This window comes from Artibeus jamaicensis, unplaced genomic scaffold, assembly GCF_021234435.1.
Source record: "Artibeus jamaicensis isolate MK-2021 breed Jamaican fruit bat unplaced genomic scaffold, CSHL_Jam_final contig_233, whole genome shotgun sequence".
Taxonomy (NCBI): domain Eukaryota; kingdom Metazoa; phylum Chordata; class Mammalia; order Chiroptera; family Phyllostomidae; genus Artibeus; species Artibeus jamaicensis.
Genome location: NW_026521486.1, coordinates 6,786,921 through 6,810,005, shown reverse-complemented (window position 1 = coordinate 6,810,005; position 23,085 = coordinate 6,786,921). Strand labels below are relative to the sequence as shown.

Genomic DNA, 23,085 nt, shown 5'->3' with positions numbered 1-23,085 from the left:
GAGGCCGAGGCGGGGCTGCACATGCGCGCGGCGGGCGGGCGGTGGCGTGGCCCGCGGGGACCGCGAACCCGCCGGGGCGCCTTGCGGGTGGGATAGGCGTTTATTTGAAATTCGATTTCTGGAACCTGTAGAGTACGCCTCCATCCCGGTGTCTCCGGAGGGCTGAAGAAGGGTAGGATGTCCGGGCGCTCCCTAGGGGACCCAGCGCCTCCCGGCAGCTGGAGCGGCCCGAGGGCGCCGGGCCGGGGGCGAAGGCAGGCTTCACCCCAGGCTGGTGACAGACCCTGACTGTAAATTGGGATAGTAATTCCTCCCGTAGGTGGGCTGTGAAGCGCACGCGAACGAACGTTTGTTCGCTGCCGTCCACTGAACCCACTGGCCGTGTGGCGGGAGCCGGGTACCTGCGCGGCAATTACTTGGCTGGCTCTGAACCCTGGGTGGCGCGGATCCCTTTGGGAATCCGATGAAAGCCGAAGGCTCACTTTCTTGTTAGGTTAAAATAAGATAATGAGGTTGATGGCCCGCTGCAAACTGTAGAGCGCTGCACAGTTATGCAGTGATTGTCTTCGTCGGCGCGGAGCTTTAGGCTTTGTTTTGAAGCCCAGTTCCACCACCTTCCCGCGGTTGATGGGGGCAAGTTAGTAAACTTCCCTAAGCCTCCGTTCCCTGATTTATAGATGGGGACATCCTTGGGTTGCTGTAAGCATCACACGGCACGGCTTTTTATAAACACCGAAGCGCTTTAACCACCCGTGGGTCTGGTTCTGTTGTTTTCCCTGATCACAAATAAAGAAGCCTGCGGCCCAGGGTTCCGCTTGGGGGACGGAGGAGCGCACAGTGGTGGTTGGGACCCAGATGCTCTCTTCACTTCTTTTGAGCTGAGCCCACCGGGTCCACTCTCCCCGGGGAGTTCCACCAGAAAGAAGGCTGCCAAGGGGACCTCCAGGTCCGCCCTAATGTTCCCATGGGTCTCTGCCAGAGCTGTTTGTGGATGATGGGATCTGACTTAAAAGGGGACGAGTGCAGACCCTTCCTTTTCCTCATCTGTTAGATACTGATGATGTCAGCTCTGCCATGTTATGGGCCTCCTCCTTCCACTGGACGCCTCACCTACCTACAGGACAGGTGACCTTTGAATATACACTGAGTGAGGGGCACTGTTATCCACCTGAAAGTGAAGTATAAATACAGCTTCATTTCTTTGAAACGGAGTCTATGCCCAGGCTGTTGCCTAGGGTGATTCTCGCCATTGTACGGGTGTAAGTAGAATTGCATCCTTTGCTCCAGACTGCGAATCTGATGTCAGTTTGTGACAAGTCAGGCACTTGCCTGTGTTAACAGAAACTGTAGAGCCACACACGCCTGTGTTCAAATTCTAGCTCCCTTTTAGGATCTTAGTGTTTCTAAACCTTATCTGTCAAATGGGAATAAAGAGAGGAGCCAACAGAGGCTGGTTGTGAGAGCTGAGATCTCCATGCAGAGGTTGTAGCCTCTGCTCGCCTGGCACATGGCGAGTACTCGACATGTGGGGGCCACTGCCAGGGCTGTGAATAGCCACAGAGGATGTATGTTGCAGTGATTTTAGGGCAGTAACATAAAGTCGCTCACTCCACTGTTTGTACCTGTGACTTGTTCTTCTCTCAGCACAGGGAACATCGACCTTTCCTTGGTCAGGCCAAAGATGCCTCTCTTTGGGAACACGTTCAGCCCAAAGAAGACTCCGCCTCGGAAGTCTGCCTCTCTGTCCAACCTGCATAACGTGAGTGTCAGGAGGAGGGGCAGCCCAGTATGCGTGTGACTGAGTGGCGAGCCTGGTCCCGGATGGGGAGCGGGGTCCCCTAGAGGCATCAGGGAGGGGGCATCCTCTTCATTCATGCTGCTCTTGCTAACATCACTTCTAACTCCTCTGTGGAAATCAGTCAGAGCTTGTTCAGGAACCTAGTAAGGCAGTCAGTCTAGTCTTGTGATCGTTGGCTCCCTGTATTATCCAGTTTGACTTCACTTTATTCCTAAGACGTAGCCAGGGATCGATTTCAATCACGTCTAAGAATCAAGTCATTCTGAAAAGACGGTGTTTTGCCACCATTCATGGCATGCAGAAGGCTCCGTCACAGCTCCCGAGGCAGTGTCCAGGCTCCTCAAGGGCAGAGCTGGTGGAGTTCTCTCTGAACACCCAGCACGATGTTCCCTGTGCTGAGAGAACACCCCCTGACGCGGGTGCTCAGTGAGGAGGAGAAACGTCAGAAAATACGTAGAGAACAGCTGCTACCACCAGCAGGGTGTTAGCATTTTATGTTTGTCCATGATGTGGGTGGGCAAAAGTATGTTTACAGTTGTCCGTATGGAAAGTAATGCAGTAATTCATAGGTAATAATACAGGAATAAACTATGTTTTGCATATTCATAACTATAAACTTACTTTTGCTCAACCCTGTATATACCTCCACAGAAAGCAGCTGATAACTTGGGCTTATTACACTTGAAAAGGATTTTTCACAGTAGATGTGAAATAATTCATTTTACAAATTTCAACATATATAGTTTTTTTTTTTTTTTTTTTTTTCAGAAAACATCTATTATATAAAGCAGTATGTGTCATTTCTCTTATAGTTTAAAAGTGTTTGTCACACATTACTTGATTTTCTGACTTCAAAAAACATTGTTAAATGTGTTGGGTAATGAACAAGGAGAGAAAGGAGTTACCGGGGTCCTGTGGTTAGGAGAGGTGTTGGGACTGGGGTGTGAGGGCCGTGGCCACCTGAAGTGGCACGCAGTGTCTCACCCACAGTTGGATCGGTCAGCCCGGGAGGTGGAGCTGGGCCTTGACTATGGAACCCCCACTATGAACCTGGCTGGACAAAACCTGAAGTTTGAAAATGGCCATTGGATAGCAGGTGTGCTGATTTCCTGCCATTTTTTTGTAGTAGGACTGTGGGAGGAAACCCTCCTTGTAACACCACCTCTGTCTTTCCACCAGAGGCAGGGATTAGTGGAGGTGTGGACCAGAGGGAGGCTCTGCGCCTCCGGAAGCGGAACCAGCAGTTGGAAGAAGAGAACAGTTTATTGCAGATGAAAGTGGACCTCCTGCTTGACATGGTGAGGAAGGTGATGGGAAGGGCTGCCTGGGCTTTCCTTCCAAGGGAGGCTCCACCTCAAGTCAGTTTGTGCAGCTCATACCTTGTGAGTGCCAGTTGCCCAGGTACATTGCTCTGCATCCAAAGATACAAACCGAAATCAGACATAGTCCCTGCCCTCAAGCACTCACAGTCTAGTGGGGGGCAGAGGGGGGGAGATGGAGGACAAAGGCAATGACAGTTTCTCATGGTCAAGGTGACATTCAGAGTCTGTACAGGGCCTGGTGTTAGTGTGTGAGAGTTCTTCTGAGCCAGGAGGGCGCCACACAGGAAGGGGCAGTTGAGCTGAATGAGGAATAACAATAAAGGGAGGCTGGGATAAAGGGAGGGAGGACTGTCTGCTAATGGCTTAGAGGTGTCCTGTCCTGTGCAGGCCTTCGCCTGTGCCTGGCGCAGACCTGCCCAGGAGCTCTCTGTACCAGCATCTATTTCCTGTGACTGTTAAATACCCAGCAGGCACCCTGGCCGCATTGGCATGTTTCAGTGGGTTGAAGCATCGGCCCACACACCAGAAAGGCTGTGGGTCCTGTTCCCAGTCAGGACACACAGCTGGGTTCAGGTCTGATCCCGGGTGGGGCACGTTAAGGGACGCAGCTGATGGATGTTTCTCTCTCTCTCCCCCTCCCACTCCCTCTCTCTCCACCCGCTTCCTCTCTCTCTCTCTCTCTCTCTCTCTCAAATCAATAAACATTTCTGTAGCTGAGGATTAAAACAGCAACAACAACAAAGCCCAGCAGCCTGTTGGGCCTAGAGATACACAGGAGTCCGATTGAGAAGCAGGAGAGTGTACACTGGGGTGGTTAAGAGTGTGTGGTCTGGAGTTAAACTTCCTGGCTTCTTGCCCAGCTGCATACCAGTCGTGTGACTTTAGGCAACTTTTGAGATCTGTGTGAAGAACTTAGTTTTGTCAGCAATTAACTACGCATGATAGTGGGAGTCACTAGTAGTGAGTTAATCATACAAGGAAAACATTCAGGATAGTGGATTGCTCAGGAAGTGTAGCTCTTACTTCATAGTAAGCTGACCTCTACTTCAGAGAGTGTCTCTCTCTCTCTCTCTTTCTGTCCCTGTCGTGAGTATCTGAAGTCCATTGAAAGATTCCGGTGAGGAAACCAGTATTCTTTTTTTGAAGCATTTTTCACCCTATGCATCATGGGAGCTACAGCTTAGAAGCAATTATTCCTTTAGCTTAGAATCACCAGTGTCTGCCTTTTTCATCTCCTGGGGTATGCTGCTGTTAACACAGTGAGTGCCATGCAATCCTAGGTGATCAAAAACGTTGATGGAGCCCTGGCTGGTGTGGCTCAGTGGATTGAGTGCTGACCTTCGAACCAAAGATCGCTGGTCAATTCCCAGTCAGGGCACATGCCTGGGTTACAGTCCAGGTTCCTAACGGGGGGCTGCAACAGGCAGCCGATTGATGCATCTCTCACACATTGATGTTTCTCTCCCTCTTTCTCCCTCCCTTCCCCTCTCTCTGAAAATAAATGAATAAAATCTCTTAAATATATATATTTTTAAGTTATTTTTTAAAAACCGTTGATGGAGTAGATTGTGTTCTTCAAGCACCTGAAGTGGTTCTGCCCAGTTACAAAGCGGTTCCTGTCATGGAGGCTGGCTGGCAGTGTTAGAGAAATGCCCAGGGCCTTTCTCCAGTGCACAGGGCTAGTCTTGGAAAACCTGAAAGAGCCCAGAAATGTCCTTTCTAACAGTCTGCTGCTTTACTTTCAGTTCTCTGAGACCACTGCCGAATTCCAAATAATGAAGAAGGAATTGAATGAACTGAAGAGTGTCAACCGGAGAAGGAAGTGAAGACCTCCAGAAACACTCATTAGGAGAATAGGGAGAAATCTGCTGATCAGGGAGTCGTTTATTTTTTTTTTTTTTAGCCAAACTAGTGGAGTAGGTCCTAGGAGAGAGTGCCATGTAATGGGGCCAAAGGCACTGGCACTTTTTATTCGCAAACTTCCCTTCCAGCCGCAAACTTCCCTTCCATTCCCTTCCAGCCGTTTGGTGCAAGAAATTGCTCAGGACTTGAAAACAGGTCTGCACTTCCAGAGTGCAGCTGTTGGTGCTTTGCAGGAGGCAAGTGAGGCCTGTCTGGTCTGGCCTTTTTGAAAACACCAACTTGTGTGCTCTGCTCTCCGTGGCAACCATGTAACAATTATGCCAAAAGACATCCAGCTAGCATGCCGCATACTTGCTTAAAAATCCACTATGATGGAAAACATTTCCTTTAAAAAAATTCTCTTCCTGTTGTTGGTAGTTCTGAATGTTTTCTCTTCCCACCCTCTCCCCCTGCACCCCCACTGTGGAGTCAAAAGGTATCTAAGTATAGGGAACAGAAATCAGGTGTTGGCAGTTTTTCCATTTTCATTTGTGTATGAACTTTTAAAATATAAGTGTGGGGATATAACGCATTAATACAAGTCAAAATGTTCCAGTGAACAATTTTACAAGTTCAACTTGATGACAATATAAATAAATAACCCTGCTACATTTTTCTGGATGATGTCAGCTTTGGATCTTTAAAAACAAGTAAATTTCTTATTGATGGCAATTACATGGTGTTTGTAGCATTTTTATCACACAGTCGGTTTCATCCATTCACTATACTTTTCTGAGTTGTCTACATGCAGGCACATTTTTAATGTGTTCTGGGCTGTTCCTGTAAGTTTGCTATTAAAATACATTAATCTATAATTAAAAATAAAATAAATGAGATCCGTGGGAGGTGTGTTAAAAAATGCAGGTTTCTGGACCCGCGAAACCCCCTAGCCAAAATTACTGCAGAATTACTCCATCATTTAGCAAGTTTCCCCGATGTTCCCATTTCCACTGAAATTTCAGCCGCCTTCTGACTGCGGGCCAGAGGGCGTCGCTCGCCCGCAGCGTTCCAGTCTCCAGCTCCCGGAAGGGCGCTCTATCCCTCGCTCCTCGTTACACGCCTTTCTTCCGGTTCCGGTGTCTCCTTACAGCCATGGCCGCCGCCGTCGCCGCCGCTGGCCCTGGAGCTCCCCTGTCCCCAGACGAATTGCCTCCGAAGGGTGATGCTGAGAGGACTGAGGAGGAGCTGGAAGAGGAAGACGACGAGGAGGTACTGGGGCCCCGCAGGGCGGGGCGGGAAGCGGGATTCCGGACGGGAGCGTCCTGCCTGGGAGTTTGAGCTCCGCGTGCTGCGGTACCGGGGCAAAAGCGCGTAGCTGAGCCTGGCGAGGTCCGAGCGTCTTCTCCGAGAAGCGGAGGCTGGGGCTTTTTTTGGCCCAGGGTGCCCTAGCTCCGGGGTGGGGGTGGGGGTGGGGGGCGGCTCGGCGTGTCCGGGCGTCGGGAGGAGGTAATCGCCGCTTTGGCCAAGACTCCGACCTCCTCCACCACAGCCGGATGAGACCCTGTTGGAAAGACTTTGGGGTCTGACGGAGATGTTTCCGGAGAGGATCCGGTCCGCGGCCGGAGCCACTTTTGACCTCTCCCTGTTTGTGGCTCAAAAAATGTACAGGTAAGGGACAAGGGCAAAGACGGCGGGGTGTGCCTGGGGTGCCATGAATGAACACGGGCTTTGGCGGTAGCATACCTGGGTTGGGAGCCAGCCTGCCACCTAAGGTCACTGAGTGTGACCTTGGACTTGTGGTACCTTAACCTTTCTTAGTCTTAGTTAGCTATTCTATAAAGTAGGGATTCTTGTCGGGCAGGGGCCTTGTTAGGGTCGTTTTAGAATAGGTGAGTTAATTAACGTATTCATATCTCTGTAAGAACTCAGGAGAATGTTAAAACCGCTCTCACTAGATGCACAGCTACCAGCACTGCTGCTCCTGTTTCTGGTCGGAGTATGGTGCAAGAGTCAGATAGAATACGATTATCAAAAATACTGGCCTACATAGCGTGAGAAACTTTGTTCCTTCTTGGTGCAGGTGCCTGGTTTTGCCTCACCATCGTGCTGTCAAATACTCCTGCAGGTTTTCCAGGGCAGCCTTGTGGATCGGGACAACTTCCTTCATGATCCTCGTTCTTCCTGTTGTCTTTGAGACTGAGAAGTTGCAGATGGAACAGCAGCAGCAACTGCAGCAACGGCAGGTGAGCCCAGGCCCTGGGTTTTTTGCCAGCGATGGAGCCACAACTTGGTTACGGTTCCCGCACCTGGGTGGATCAGCAGTTCATGTGTGGGTAGAGGTTGGGATCTATTCCATGTTCTTGATTGTGTTATCAGCATTGTTTTGTAGCGCTTGTATGCCCATTATGTAGGAGGAAAACTGAGATCCCTGGGCCTGTGCAGTGCCTTATATCCTTCCTTTTCTGTTCCAGATACTTCTAGGGCCTAACACAGGGCTGTCAGGAGGAATGCCAGGGGCTCTACCTTCACTTCCTGGGAAGATCTAGATTGTTACTGCTATTTGACCTGACCTGTCTTGGCAGAAGTTTGAAAATTCAATAGTGTTTGAACTCCTGATTTTTTTTTTTTAACTTGGGTACACTGACCTATCCAAACCTGGTTGGGAGAATTTTCCCCATGTCATCTCATGGAGACTCCCTACTTGCAACTGTGCCCTCCAAGCTGTCCTGACTTACTACTTCTGTCCTCACTCTGATAGCAGAGTGCGGCAGCGCAGACGGGTCCTCCACTCTGGCCATCCCATGTCTTTTGCTAATTGACTCCTGACCAGATCTCAGTAGTTCAATGTGGGGGCCATTGGGAAGGACGTACCCCTGACCGTTGCTGACTGTTGCTATGCACACCGTAAGAAACACAAACACTTTATAGCTGCAGTGTAAAAGCCACTGTGAATTTCTCTGTATTTTGGAAAAGATGACTGGCTGGCAGCAGCTTTAAAGCACAGGATGGGGACGGGAGGGCAGAGCAGCTTCCTTCTGCTGCACATTTTGGCTGTTAGACCCCTGTGTGTGTAAGACAGTAAGAGTCAATGCTCACTTTTGTATTTAAATATTAAAAATGATTCCGGCCCAAAGTGTTATGTTGTGTACTTCTAATACATACATACCTCGAAGTTAGACCATTTCAGGGCAGAAACACAAACTGCACCAGAGCACAGTGTATCTCTAAAGTGGCTTGTGGATGTGAGTGAATTCCTCCTTCACACTGTGCAGCATCACACTGTTGACCCTTTGTTCCTTTAAGTTCGGAATTACAGAATTCAGAGGTGTGAGGTTTATTACGGATTTTCCATTTTTAATATTTGGTTAAACAAAATACATCTTTTGTAAACAAACCCAGCACAAGGCCAACAAAAAAGGGTGGGGAATAAAAGCAAGAAAAACAAAAAGCCTAGGATCGCCCCTCATTGGGCATCAGGGTCAGGCCTGCCCCTTTCTTCAAAGGAAATGGGGCTTTCACCCTTGGGCATCAGCATGGATCCCTGTTTCTAAGCACCAGAATTGGATATGAACAGAGAAACCAGCCCTGAAATGTTTAAGCGTCTTTGCATATCCCATTGGCTCATAGACTCCAAGGACACAGGGACTCCTTTGAAGTGCCATCTGCACAGGTCCAAGCAGATTGGAGGAGTTTCCCCCTCTTCCCAGGAAATGACTATCTGTCCCTGACAGTGCCGGTGGAGCCAAGGTCCTGGTTGCGACAATCAGCAAGGTTGGCTGTAACTTCTGGCTGGTGGTGGTCAGAATGTCATTGTGCAGGGGTAAGGTAAAGAGCTCTCTGTGGTGCCAAGCAGGTCAGATGTAGAAAATGGTACAGAAGAGACTGCAGTCAGTTGCTTAGATGGTGTAATGCAGTAGCTGCTTAGTGCCCTCTTACTAAGCATAGAAAACAGCCGTGTTGAAGATACATGTGCAGAAAAAGTGCTGGTGTAAACATGCACTCCAGTCACAGTGGGGAGGAGAAAGCCTCGGCTTCGTCCCAGTTGGCCTCCTCACGTTTGACGTGCAAGCCGCAGGCTGGCTTTACTGCTGGAGAAGTCAGCAGCTCTCAGGCCTGGCGAGACCATCAATCTGCAAGGGCCAGACAGGTCATCTCTGCCTGCCCACCTGCCTTGAGGCAATTATAACCATTTTGGTGACATGCAATGTGTGTGGCATGTACTCCCCCCTCCTGTTTTCCAAAGTTACAGGAAGAAAGTGGCCTGCAACTACTTAAAAGAGGTTTGGGGTGGTCGGTTCTCAGTTGATTTGTAAAGGAAATCACAGCAAGATGACAAACCCAGGTCCTGTAACATAATGCACATGACCACCTGACTTGAGGACTCTGCTTGTCACTGTGATGACTCGGAGCCCAGGACTTCCGACTCTAGCTAGTCTCTTCACAATACTTTCCTCATCCAACTCTGCTTCAACTAGTGGAACTTGACGTTGAAGGCAGGCTTATATTTTTCCAGTTTTTGCCACTGGGAAAACTGCCCCTTTGCTTATCTGTGCCCCAGAGCCTCCCAAATGACTGTAGTGAAGTGGCAGGGACAATGCTGGAGTGAGGCAGCCGGGGTGGCCACACCCACCGAGGTTTAGTCAAGTCCTCTTAGGGGTCTAGCTCACCCTGTCACACTCCCACGTCGCAGGATTCAACCACTCCGTATGAAATTTAGAGAACTCTGCGTTAAAAAACTCCACAAGGGTGGCCACAAACCACCCTTAAAAACAGGGTGAGGGGTGGCACTGAGGGCTGGAGACAGCACGCTGCACTGCTGCTGGGGTTGTGAAGACCGTTTCCTGAGAGGCCCTTTTGCTCTGGGTCCTTTAAACCAGTCACACGGGCTTTGCATGTACTGTGTCTTCAGACCCACTGGTTGCCAGGAAAGGGGAAATGGAGGCAGCATCTCCAAGTAGGTCAGAGCGGCAGTGAACTCCAGCAGAGCCTCTGTCAAGTCCTCAGAGGAAAGGGAGAAATAAGCTAGGACCCACCTTTCCCCCTCCTCTCTTCAAATGAAAGCCACTTGCCGTACACAGAAAGCCCCTACTTTCCCTTCCTAGGAACAAGGAACACTGCTTGGTTCTTGTGACATTTCACACATCTGGCCTATTGCACTGTCAGATCTGTGGGGAGAGACCCCCTGAGATGTTTGGGGGAGTGGCGGGGGCAGACCCACTGCACAGGCCACAGCACATCACAGAGGGCTCGGGCAGACGGGACGGAGGCTGGACAGAACTGTCACGGGTCTGCCCTCCAACTCTGACGGGCCTCCACCTCTTCTGGTACCACCAGCAGGAGTTCACAGTTCTTGCCTCGCAAATGGTGTTTTAGAAATTTCCTATGGGGGGGAAAAGAAGCTGGTAAAATGGCAAATTCCAGTCTTGGTGCCCTACGTTCACCAGTAACCATTATTTGTACTCCTGGCAATCCTAAAGAACATTCGCAGTGATCTGTTCTTGGAGGAACAGATCTCCCTCCAAGTCTTCCATCCCTTCAGTCTGTCCAGTTAGATTTTCAGCCTGAACTTCTGATGTCCCTCATATCGTCAAAGGCAGCTAGTTCTGTGACAGCCAGCCCAAAGTACTCTAAAGGACTTCCAACTGTTAAAAATAAAAAAAGTTCCTTCATTGGTCTCAAAAATTTCACCCTCTCTGGCCTGAACGTTTTCCTTCCTCTGACCTGGCAGCTTCGCAGTCACTGCTGTCTGAGTGTTGGTGACACTACCATGCCGGTACCACCAGACCAGAAGGCCAGCATCCCAGATTGGGAACTCCATAGGCCATCAAAGACTCAGGTCTTTCAAGTCTGAGACCTTATGATTCCAAGTAAGGCAGAGAGAGGTCCAAGAAGCTAGGAATTGCACTTCCTTTGCCAACCAAAGAGGAGCTGGAATTCCCCAATGCAGCAGGAGCCCTCCCCATACATCAGCCCCCACAGGCACCTGAGCTCGCTCTCGCCTCCAATCCACTCGGGCATCTTCAGTTTGGAGTCAAGGTTGTAGTAGGCACCGCCCACCTCTCGAACACAGATCCAGTGCTGCCTTTTCAGAGGCAGCTTCAGCGGGCCCCAGCACAGGCTGGAGGGCAGGTTCATGATGAAGCCCATGACGTTGGTGAGAGCGATGGCACCGACATCCCTGCGGAGGAGGGGCAGTGTCAGGCCCCAAGGCGGCCAACCCTTCAAGGTTCCCGGCTGTCACACCGTAAGTGCCACCTACCTCCTCCCTCATACCCTGCCTGCCGGTTCCCAAGTCAAGACTCGTTAAAGTTACCTGCGCTTGTCCCACCAAACCGCTTCGTAGCCTTTGGTCTGCAGTGCTGCCATAATGACGTTCACGTCGTAGTTCCCGTTTCCCAGCATGCTCTTCTTGTGGGGAGTCACCATGGTGTTTGGAGACAACCTACAGATGTGAGAGGAGGGCTGAGCCCTGCTGATCAGCCTAACACCTCGTGAGCCCGCACCACCAGAGACAGAAACGGCCTTTGTGCCACTGTCCCCTGGAAGCTCGTTTCCTCCATTCAAGTCAACTGTAACCAACTTTCAACAAACTCCTGTAGGCTGGGCTCCTACTGTCCTAGGGATTAGCCCTCTTTTTATGCAAAACAGTAGTTCACAGAGATGGGGTCTATACCTTCATTTAGAAAGCATGTCCACAGTGGAGTCCATGGGCACAGTGTCCATGGAACAACCTCCTTTGTGAAATCCCGGGCCCACTCATCTCTGCAGTCTCTTTCCTTGCTGATTTTCCGGCCATGATACAAGCCTTTCTTTTAACAATGGAAAATAGTATTTGATATCTGCATGGGTAGTATCTGTTACTCTTGTTTTTTTTTAAAGCTCAAATGCTTTCTATTCAAGGCTTGCACACTTGATGATAATTAATTGTTTCATGCTCAAAGGCCTACAGGGGCCCAGGCAGGCAGCCTAAATGTTCAATGCAAGCTGGGGCCAGATGCAAAGCAATAAAAAGAAGTAAGGCCTATGTTAAAGTGGGGTGTGTGACCCACCGGAAGCATGCTGAATGCATACGTCCACGTGTGAAATAAATGAGAATTTTTTAAAACCTGAAAACACCGAGAATCGGCTGAAAAAAATGTTGGTGCCAGACAAACAAAACCCCACTGCAGTCTGGTTCGCTCACCCAGCCGCTTAAAAGCCACTCTTGGCCCCGCTTCTTAGCCACGCCTTCATCTCAAGGCAAGGCCAGTTCAAAGGCATTTCCAATCCTGCATTTTGCTTTCACAGGCTTGTCAGGCCAGGGCCCGAGGAACAGCCACCCTGATGGGCAGGGCTGCAAGTGCGGAGGAAGGGAAGTGGGCAGTAGAAGCAGAGGCGTCCAGGAGGCTGCTCAATGCTGTGTCCAGAATGAGACTTTAGGTCAGTTCTGAAAACTAAAGAAATCTCATAAAAACTATACAACTTCTATATACAACAAAGACAGGTAATTCTTCAACATAGAAAATATTCCTGCCACTGCTTAAACCCTCTAATGGCCCCCAAACACTGAACTGCAATCTGCACTACCTCCCCTTGGCCTGCCAAGGCCTCGGGGTCCTGCTGACCTCATCGCACCTCCTACCACACAACCTCCTCAGCTTCTTGCACACACAGAGCTCTGGCTCACCGAGGGCCTCTGTACCCGCCCATGGTTGCCACCATCTGGGATACTCTCCCCTAGGTCGTCACTTGGTCTGCTCATCATTTGGGTCCCAAGTATTATCACTTTAGAGGCCTCCTCTGACCACCCAACCGTAGGTTTCTCCCAGGCACTTCCTTCAGTTACATTCCAGCCCTTGTCACTACCTGACACATCTTCTCAGTTGTGTTTTTCCACACCAGAGGCACAGCAGGGACCACAGGGGCCTTCTCCGTCCTGTTGATGCCACATCACCGGGGCCCACAGGGTGCCTGGCACATGACAGGTGCTTAAGGAATGTTGTGGAAACGCTCTGTTTGTCATTCTGTCTCTTTCCCTGAAAACAGCAGTAGGGCCCTTAAAGTGGGAAGGGCTTGCGCTCCTGTCCCCAGAGCTAGCAAAGGTATCCGAAGACACTAAGTCCCAACCTGCAACCAAAACGTGCGTTCCCTGTAACGATAATTACCAGTTTTTGAAAATGTCTGTGCCAAGCCCATGACAGGCTTTCATATGCATCTAATTTAATCCTCAAAATAAGCCTATGAGGCTATGAATCATCTCCATTTTATAGGTTTAAAAAATTCAAGTTTGAATGACTTGTCCCTGATTATTTATCTTTCTTTATTAATATTGTTTCTTTTTAAGATTTTATTTATTTTTAGAGAGGAAAAGTGGGGAGAGAAACATCAATTGGCTGCCTCTTGCACACCCAGAACAGGGGATCAGGCAACCCAGGCACGTGCCCCAACTGGGGATTGAACCAGCAACCTCTTGTTTTGCAGGCTGGCACTCAACCCACTGAGCCGCACCAGCCAGGCCTGATCACTTATCTTTCAAGTGACAGTGCTAGGATTCAAATGCAAACCTGTTACAATGCAGCCAGCGCTGTGCCTGTCTTACAGCAAGGATCCACGATCGGAATGGCAGTGGCAAGGTGATGAGAACGAAGGCCAGTGGAGCCCCTGGGGCCTGGGCTGAAATGTGGCTTAACCGGACCGAGGCTCAGGCACTCGGATTAAATGCGGAAGCCCACGAAAGGAAGCCCAGCTCAACACACACCAGGCTCCCGTCCCCTCGCCCCCTTTTCTCATTACTTCCAGAGCAGTCTCCAGCCAGTAGGTTCATGTAGGCGCCACGAAAGAAACTGCGGAGTCTGCCTCCTCTTTCACCACCTAAGTCCCTCCCAGGCTCAAACCTCACGGCTGTGCTTTCCCAAGTGTGCTAGAGAAAACATTCAATACAATGGCTGCGTAAATCAAGAAAACAGGTTTGCTGCAAGAATTCTCGGAACCCCTGACGCAGTAATATTCACTTAGGTCCTCTGTGTCCGTGGGTGACGCGTCGGTGTTCTCCAGTTGACCCCTCCGCCATCTTTCACCCCGTCCCCCACCTCCTCCCACCACCTGGAGCCTTAAGTGGGGGGCATCTTTCAGTTCTCAAACATGTTCAACCACACGCACAGTTTTTGGGAGGTGTGTCCTGCAAGGGCCTTTTCTGTCTGACACCTGCTCAGTTTCATGTCCCTTCCTGTCTCCTCTCACTCTCTCCCCTACCTGGAGGCCCCTCACCTGGACACTTTTTTGGTATTTTTTCCCACTACCATTATTTACTCATTCCTCTTACACCCTCTTCCATTTCCACCCCGCCCCCCATCGCCACACCCTTGTCCCTTTTCCTTTTCGCTCGACCCCTCCACTCCCTAACCCCACCACCCCAGAGCCGTGAGCCTGCTCTCTGAGTCTGTCTTTCCACGCCTGGACTTTTAAACAGGGTCCTGAATTGACCTCCTTGCTTTCAAGCTCTTCCTTCTCCAATTTACCTACGTGTTCCTGCCATGGACACCAAGGTGTCAGTTCACTCTCTTATATAAGAAATGCCCATGGAGCCCTGGCTGGTGTGGCTCAGTGGACGTGCACCAGCCTGCAAACTAAAGGGTCACTGGTTCTGGTCAGGGCACATGCCTGGGTTGCGGGCCAGGTGTCCAGTGGGGGCACGTGAGAGGCAACACATTATTTCTCTCACACACTGATGTTTCTCTTCCTCTCTTTCTCCCTCCCATTCCCTCTTTCTAAAATTAAAAAAAAAGAAAAGAAAAGCAAAAAGAAAAGTGCCAATGAAGCCAAGTGCCTGGTTGGCCAATTGCAGCCCTGCTCGGCCTGCTGCTTCCCTCACTGGGCTTTAGTGCACTTCAGGCACTGCGACCACGAGGCCTCCATTCCTCCGTCCCACTTCCTGTCCCAAGTCAAACCCTGTCGCTTCTTTAGGCTCAACCTCACATACTGCCTCCTCCGTGGAATCCTGTCTGGCTCCTTTGTAGTAGAAAAGGAGGGGGACTGGGAGGACTGTATCTGAGTTCATACCCAGGCAGCATCAGTACTAACTGTGAGATTTAATCTCCATGCCTATCAGCTTATCTGTAAAAATGGGAGTAATTCCTATTTCACAGGTCCATTGAAGAACTCAGTTATTTCTCACGTGCCCAGACAAACAGGAAATGGCCCTTCTCCTCTGTATCCCTCACAGGTCGGCACTGGTGGCTGAATGAACATCTGCTGGGTCAAACTGGTCAATACGGGACATGTGACAATGGCCTCCCTCTAATTCCAGAGTGGTCATTTGCGTAAGTGGGGCCCACCAGTGTGCCCACTGTCAACAGTAATTAAGAGCCCATGGTACCAGCTACTTTGATCAGCTTTACCACTTAATTCCCCCAACAATTTTGAGATGGAGATCGACCCCACAGTGTAATTACGGAGACTAGGGGCAGAGGAGTGACAGTAAGCAGCTGGCCACCTACAGCTAGTGAGTGGCAGAGCCGGGATGCAACCTCCTAACTCTGAACAGAGATAAGGCCACACCAAACAGCCTCCTGGACACTGTGACGCACTGGTCCCACAGAATTCCATAGGATCCTGTTCTGTTCCAACGGATGGTTTTCTTGAGACTCCTGGGCAAACTCCTGTTCGGGACTGACTCTCTTAATGAATTCATTGGATATTCTGGACCACTAAGCAGGCTCCTCACTGTCGTCACAGCCAGAGCTTAGAGCCATGAGATGTGAAGGATCTGCAGGTGAGAGATGGGCTCCAGTCCAGGTCTCACGCCCCAGTTCAATCCAGGTCCTCTCCCGTGGTTACCACCGTGTCTGGCTCTGCTGGTGACTTCAGACTTTAATGAAAAGGAGATGTGTAGACATTCATCCACATGCCTTTCTCCTCTAATTACTTCCCTTTTTATCAGATCTGAACAGATGTAGTGACATTAGGAACTACGGCTCAGAACTCTCTGTGCCTGTAAACCACTGAAGTGTACATCAAGTACAGATCACAGGGCCAGGCACTCAGAAGTAGCCGGTAGATGCTGGCTATGCGAGTGATGGCGTCTGCCCCACCCGGGGAGAGACACGTCGAATCTCTACAGGTTAGCCTTCACCACCACCTTTTCTCAACTTAGAACCACATGCCTTAAACGCGTGGCCCCTGCCACCTGCTCAGGGCCTTTTAACAGGCAGGCGGGAGGACTTCCCCTCTGTGGTAGAGAGTGCTGGTTGTGCATCGGTCTCTGTCCCTCCCACCTCACGAGGTCTCTCCCCCAGTACCAAGCTAGTTTTCATCTATTTAGATTTTAATAGCTATTTTAGTGGGGAAAGGAACACATACCTAGCTACAAGAACATCTGAGCACTGAAAAATTGAGACAAATGTAGTGAAAATGTTTGACACCCAAGGGCTTTCAAAACAACCTTGCAAAGCTGATACCATACTGTTTAACTTCTAAGTTCTTTCTTTTTCGATGTATAGACGCAAATGCTAAAACGTCTGAGATGATGAAATATCCCTATCTACACATGCGCGCAGTGATGCCACTGGCCCTCTTTCTAACCTTTTCTCTAACTTCACATCAAAACCTGACCATTTTCCAACCTCTTTTTGCCATCACAGGGGGCACTACCACCACCTCCCAACCCTGGACTGGGCCTGCCACACCTTCGACTCCTCTTTCTTTCCCGTCCCCGCCACGCTGCCAAGCTACGAGCTCAGTTCTCCCTAAGTCCCCGTTCGCTTCCATTCCCAACATGAGTCACCCTCTCACGGCTGCACTGCAGCTCCACCCTGCTTTGTGTTTCTCTTTTATCTGGCTGAAGTTCAGCTGCCAGGATGAATTTCCTCTCAACAAATGACATTAGTAAAAATTTTCCTCATTTCCACTATTCATTAGCACATCTTCAAAAACCACAGAACTTCAGGTCGTAGAATTTCAGATGGTCTAGTTGAAGCTGCCATCATTACTGTCCTTTCCGTTAGGATCCAGAGACCGCCTTTTCCCTTCAGACTGTTCTAAATCCCCTGGCTCTAACTTTACTCGAGCCTGTCCTCCAGGCCTGGTCGACATGTGCGTTCTTCTCAGCCGTGGAGTCCTTGCCCTTTCCAGACAGTGCCTAGTGGTGCCTGCCACACTGCAGGCGGCCAAGGAATGCTTGCTTAAAAAACTCCGTTTCCTGTCTCACCTCTTCTCCCTTTGCTTTTCCTCTGATTCCTTTCTGGCTTCTTTTTGTTCCTTTGTTTCTGTTCATCCCCACAGAATCCCTTCACACAAAGCACTGAATACAGATGGGAACGGGGACAGGGTACACTCCCTTTGTGCACTGGTTTGCTGCGACTTTAAGGTGGATCTTTACATTGTGCTGATAGGGAACAGGGCAGTGTAATACAACCTGCTAAAGCTTTAAAAGCCAGGAATAGAACGCTGGTTCCAGGTGAGTGTTTAGCAAATACTGAACATTCTTTCACTGAGGGGAAACACAGCCGAGAGGGCCCCCACTGTAATTCACAGCCAACAACCACAGCCCGCATCTTCAGACCCAGACCAGCTTACTGGCAGGGGAACAGCTACCGACGACACGACCGTCATGACATGCCTTTCCGGTACTCAGCAACAGGGCAGCGAGGAGGACAGGCCCCGGAGTCACAAAGCTTGGGTCCCAATCCTGCCATCGATGGCTCTGTTAACTCTTCTGTGCTGTGATTTCTCGTTTGGAAAAATGGGGAACAGGTAACAGAATCTACCTTGTAAGATCAGTGTGAGGAATGAGTTACCACAGGAATCAGTGCTTTGCACAGAGTGTTCACCTGTGTTAGTGATCGCTGTCGTCTTAAGACCGGGGGCCAACTTTACAGTCCTGAAAAACTTATGAACACACAAAACCTTGACTGTTGAAATTTACTGGCGAGTGAAACTGGGCAAATTGCTTAAACAGAATCATAAGGTTTTTGCAAGATTGCTACACATTACCTTATTGCAAGATTGCTACGTATTACCAAGTACCAAGCACATTTAAGTCCTCGCCTTGCTAGTCTTCCATTAGGAAATAATGTGCAAATATTCAATTTAGAAGAAATATTAATGGCTGGTCAAAAGGAAGCGGTCTAGTGGATGGGCCTCCTTTCTGCTCCTTTCAGATACAGGACATGGTGATATGAGACAAATTATCTCCCCTGCCAGGGCCCCGATTCCTGAAGAGTTAATTCTATTTGCCAGATAATGGGCATAATGCAAATGACACATCCACCCTGCTGAGGCATAACTATGGTTATTCTTGGCAGTGAAAAATAATTACCTCATTATAACTTTGTCGGTACACTGGGATTAACATTCTTCTAAGAGAGGACTATGTTTCTTTCAGGGTAAACGGTCCATGCCTATGGCTTCACAAATCACCCCAAGAAGGCTGTTTCCGGTTGTAATTCAGGTCCTTCAGGGACAATAATTTCATCGTTGGGTGAAGGGAGTCAGAAAAGGGTCTTCTGGAACTGCCAACATGCACTACTTGAAGAATTCTTGAGTTTTCTCTGCACTGAGAACCAAGCAGGCCCAACACTTCCTGGCTGGAGGAACCCGACGGGCTCACTGCCAAAGCCACTACGGGCTGCAGACGTGCTGACATGACTCGGTGATCTGAGACAAATCACCTCACCTGCCAGGGCTCCATTTGCTGAAGGGGACTAGTTCCCGCAGAATTAATTTCTCAAGCCATTGAAAAAAGAATTTTAGAGCATCAGAGCAGAGAGAAAAATACTGAACTTCCATCCACCTGTCAGGTAGCACCTGGCTGAGTGGGTAGCACCCGGCCGAGTGGGTAAGAAAGGGTATCTAGAATGAAGTAGAAAAGGGAGGGGGCCAAGAGTCCGCTTTCCAACACGGCTTTGCTACTTCTAGCTACTTCGAAGCTCTTGGGACAAATTACCCGAGCTTTCTGCCTGTGTCTCTGTCAGTACAACAGAGACAGCACAACAGCTGGGAGGCTACACCAGACAATGCATGAAAAGCACCAAGGCCACCACTCCACCTCCGATGTCAGGTGACTGAGTGTGCACTTATCTTGTCCCTCGTTCCCTCCTAGGCCACAAAGTCCTGAGGGCACTATAGCATCGTGGTCAATAGCACAGATACAAGCCTGAATTCTAACTCAGCTCCATCACTTGCTATGTTACCTGGGAGTACTACCGAACTTCTCTGAGCCCTGTCTTTATCCCTTAATGGAAGTAACAACACGTATTCCATGGGAACACTCCAAATCCTCATGACATGACAGCACCAAGGCTCTTAGCACTGTGCCTCGCCCATAGCAGGTGCTCAATAAATGGTAGTGACTATCTTTCCAATTCTGTGTCCCTCATACCTGCTCAGAACATCATCTAGATGATCATACCTGTTAGTGTGAAGGTGTACAGAACTGAGACATTGCCCCACCCACAGAAATTCAGATATAGCACAAAGTATCAAGAAACCAAGAAGGGGCCCCCTACCTCTGGAAAATCTCCTGCAGCGTTTCCCGGGTGAATGCATTGCTGTCCTGGAAGACGTTATTGAGGGCATGCAGGGCACAAAGCTCCCTGCGCTGTTTCTCATGGTAGATTTGTGCGGGAGCTGCCTGGGGCAGCTCCAGTGATTCAGATTTGGCCTTGTCTCCTTTCCATGGCACGCAACTCATGTTTTCGTTTTAGGTTCCAGAGAGGGCTAAAAACACCCCACCCTTCCCTCCAGAGGAAGAATGCGACCTTCTCAGTCTTTGCAGGATTCCTGAGGTCCACCTTATTTTCTGGTGTCCATGATTAACGCTTTGTCATGGGGAAAAACAATTGGAATCAAAAGGAAACACAATCCATCTCTTCTTAAAAAAAAATAACTTTTGGATTAGCGTAGTTCACCACCACTGTCAAAGTGCAGATTTTGAAAAAAATCTAAAACCGTGCTCCCTTTTCCTACCCTACCCTCCCACTCCCCTCCAAGAACCAAAAAAAAAAAAAAAAAATCACGATTTTCTTGCTATATTTTCCTCTCTGCAAAAGCCAACCAGGCCTCAATGCAGGAGGACCGAACAGAATCGGTCACATCGCTCCTTTTCTTCCATTTCTTTCGAACCACAACGCCACTGACTCAGGAGACAAGGCCTCGGTGGTGGATAAAACGGATAATTCGAGCAGCTAGCGAGGGCCGACCAGCGTGGGATCACAGGTAGCGCTGGGGCCTCCCAGGCGGCTCTCCATCCCCTCGGGTGCGGTGGGGCCCAGCAGCGAGCGGACCGAGGTGGGCACAGCTCCCTCGGAAAGCGTGGACTCTCACCTTCTTGTCGCGGCCCTGCGGGGAAGACAACCCCAGTCAGCTCTGGCGGTCAGACGGACCACCGCAGAAAACCAGGCTGGCCGGGGAAGTGGCGCTGCAAGTTCGGCCCCAGCCCGAGGGAAGACCCATCGATGCGACGGCAGACTCACGAGGTATGGGGCCGCACAATCCGCCTCGCCCTCGAGGGCCCACCCGTCTCGCCGCCCCCACTCAAACCTCCCCGCCAGTCATGTGAGTGCAAGCCGGAGAGCCCTCCCGTCGCTCCCTAAACCCGGCCCCCATAGCGCCCCGCGTCCGCGCCCCAGGTCACCCCCTTACCGCGGCAGGGTGCTACCTGGAGATGTGGGCCACCACCTGGGCCGTGCTCCACCAAGCGCGCGCACCTGAGCCCGACGTCAGCGGCCCTCGCCCAGCGCGTGCTCCGGAAACGCCCTCCAGCACCGCCTGGGCTCCCGCCCCGCCGCGGCGTCACGTCTGAGGTCGGCCTGACGTCAACGGCGCCGGCTTCGGGGGCCTCGGCTGCCGCGCGTCTGTTGGCTGGGTTCTGATAGCTTTGGGTGCGGGCCAGAGGGCCTCCGCGTGCCCGGCTGCGGAGCCCGGCAGCGGCCAGGAGTAGAGCTGGAGCCCGGGACCCCGGCTCTGCTCCTCCCCAGGTTGCGCGGGGCGGAGCGGCCAGCGGGAGTCCCGCCTCCATGCCCGCCACGCCCACCCCTCCTCTGGGCGTCGCCGCCGTTTCGGGCGGTGACCCTGCCTGCGGCTGCAGTTAGCGGCCCTCCCCACCCTGCCCCTTGCTCTGGGCTGTGTTACTCCAGCTGAGGGCTTTCGCTAACCTGGACCAGCCGCTCTTGCGTTCACCGTTTCTTGTTAGTCTAGCATGCTGTTCACCAGATGATTTCAAAACACCTGACCGACTCGGTCGGGCGCACATTCTTTTGGTTAGTGGGCCCGACGGCTCCGCGCTCTGCCGAAGCACTGAGGCTGAGCCTCTTTTCAAGCAGGGTGAAGAGCCCTATTTCAGTTCCTTGGAGTCGTATTTCTATTTACTATACACGAACTACTGTCCTCTCGCCCTTAGGGTGACTGCCTATGGACCTTTCCTCCGGGTTTTCTTAAGATCTACCTAAGCGCAGTGTGTTGGTCCCGAGTGGACCTCCCCTCCGCTTTACCCATTCTGCATATGGAAGGCATCAACAAATATTCACTATTCACTTTAGCTGCCCTCCTTGTGGATTTTTATTCAGAAAAATGGAAAAAACGAGATCATGCTTACAATTCTGTCACTTCCTTTTTTTAAATTTTAAGTTATATTTTATTGGTTATGCTATTAGTTGTCTTGATTTTCACCCTTTACCCCCCTCCACCGAGCACCCCCACAGGCAATCCCCACACCACTGTTCACATCTATAGGTCAGGTATATAAGTTCTTTGGCTCCTCCATTTCCTATACTGTACTTTACATCCCCCTAGCTGTTGTTTGTACTACCATAACTATTTGTACTTCTTAATCCCCTCACCTTTTTACCCTTTCCCCTACACCCTCCTCCCACCTGGCAACCATCAAAACATTCTCCATATCCATGATTCTGTCTCTGTTCTTGTTTGCTTAGTTTGTTTCATATATTCAATTGTTGATAGATTTTATTGCCATTATTCATAGTTTTGATCTTTTTCTTAAATAAACCCCTTTAATATTTCATATAGTAATGGTTTGGTGATGATGAACTCCATTCATTTTTTTGTTTGTTTGTTTTGTGAAGCTCTTTATCTGCCTTTTAATTCTAAATGATAGCTTTGCTGGATAGAGTAACCTTGGCTGTAGGTCCCTGCTTTTCATGAGTTTGAATAGTTTTTGCCAGTCCCTTCTAGACTGCAAAGTTTCTTTTGAGAAGTCAGCTGACAGTCTTAAGGACATTCTCCTGTGGGTAGCTAACTGCTTTTTCTCTTGCTGCTTTTAAGATTCTCTCTTTATTTTGAACCTTTCAAATTTTAATTAAGTGTCTTGGAGTGGGCCTCTCTGCATCCTTCCTGTTTGGGACTCTATGCTTCTTGGTCTTGCATGTCTATTTCCTTCACCAAATTAGGGAAGTTTTCTTTCCTTATTTTTTTCAAATAGGTGTCCAATTTCTTTCTTGTTCTCTTCTCCTCTGTCATCCTTGTGATGCAAATTTTGGGATGCTTGAAATTGTCCCAGAAGCTGCTTATACAATCTTCATTTTCTTGGACTCTTTTTTCTACTTGTTCTAATTGGTCTTTTGTTCCTTATGTGCAAAATCATTGATTTGATTCTCAGCTTCATCCACTCTATTGTTGTTTCCCTGTAAATTGTTCTTTATTTCAGTTAGTGTGTCCTTCTTTCTGACTGGATCTTTTTTGTGCTGTTGAGGTCGTCACTAAGTTCCTTGCTCATCCGTATAACCAGTGTTTTGAACTCCGAATCCGATAGATTGCTTATCTCCATTTCTTTTGGTTCTTTTTCTGGAGTTTTGATCTCTTCTTTCATTTGGGCTGTTTCTTTGTCTCCTTATTTTGGCAGCCTCCATGTGTTTGTTTCTATGCATTAGGTAGAGCTGCTTTGACTCCATGTCTTGGTAGTATGGCCTAATGAAGTAGGTGTCCTGTAGGGTCTAGTGGCACAGCCTCCCCTATAACCCAGGCTGGGTACTTCAGGTGTGCCCTTTGTGTCAACTGAATACACCCTCCTCTTGCAGTTGAGCCTTGGTTGCTGTTGGCAAGTGAATGGGAGGGATTTATCCAAGCCAGTCGGTTGCAAGGATTGGCTGTGACCACTGACCACCTCTGTGGAAGATTAGCTGTGCAGGGGCA

The 23,085-nt window shown here is 49.8% G+C and overlaps 3 protein-coding genes across 8 annotated transcripts; 2 read left to right on the top strand and 1 right to left on the bottom strand.

Annotated features, from left to right (window-relative positions):
* Nucleotides 1–39: 39 nt before the first annotated feature.
* Nucleotides 40–5,697, top strand: CBY1 (chibby family member 1, beta catenin antagonist). Of its 4 annotated transcripts, XM_037160265.2 has the most exons (6): nt 40–172; nt 1,052–1,125; nt 1,645–1,759; nt 2,789–2,894; nt 2,978–3,096; nt 4,866–5,697. In XM_037160265.2, exons 2-6 carry the CDS (start codon nt 1,058–1,060, stop codon nt 4,944–4,946), a joined length of 489 nt encoding a protein of 162 aa, XP_037016160.1. In that variant the 5' UTR covers nt 40–172; nt 1,052–1,057; the 3' UTR covers nt 4,947–5,697. The 4 variants fall into 4 exon arrangements, with proteins under 4 accessions (XP_037016160.1, XP_037016163.1, XP_037016162.1 ...); XM_037160268.2 differs by lacking the exon at nt 1,052–1,125 and having other exon boundaries at nt 1,650–1,759; XM_037160267.2 differs by lacking the exon at nt 1,052–1,125.
* Nucleotides 5,698–6,079: 382 nt separating this feature from the next.
* Nucleotides 6,080–8,095, top strand: TOMM22 (translocase of outer mitochondrial membrane 22). The gene is made up of 4 exons (XM_037160269.2): nt 6,080–6,231; nt 6,512–6,630; nt 7,088–7,205; nt 7,434–8,095. Exons 1-4 carry the CDS (start codon nt 6,115–6,117, stop codon nt 7,506–7,508), a joined length of 429 nt encoding a protein of 142 aa, XP_037016164.1. The 5' UTR covers nt 6,080–6,114; the 3' UTR covers nt 7,509–8,095.
* A 200-nt stretch (nt 8,096–8,295) lies between these two features.
* JOSD1 (Josephin domain containing 1) lies at nt 8,296–20,914 on the bottom strand. Of its 3 annotated transcripts, none has more exons than XM_037160261.2 (5): nt 20,581–20,914; nt 19,446–20,277; nt 11,276–11,404; nt 10,946–11,140; nt 8,296–10,342 (listed from the first exon to the last, which is right to left on the bottom strand). In XM_037160261.2, exons 2-5 carry the CDS (start codon nt 19,628–19,630, stop codon nt 10,243–10,245), a joined length of 609 nt encoding a protein of 202 aa, XP_037016156.1. In that variant the 5' UTR covers nt 19,631–20,277; nt 20,581–20,914; the 3' UTR covers nt 8,296–10,242. The 3 variants fall into 3 exon arrangements, with proteins under 3 accessions (XP_037016156.1, XP_037016158.1, XP_037016159.1); XM_037160263.2 differs by having other exon boundaries at nt 20,597–20,914; XM_037160264.2 differs by having other exon boundaries at nt 20,646–20,914.
* Between the last annotated feature and the right edge of the window lie 2,171 nt (nt 20,915–23,085).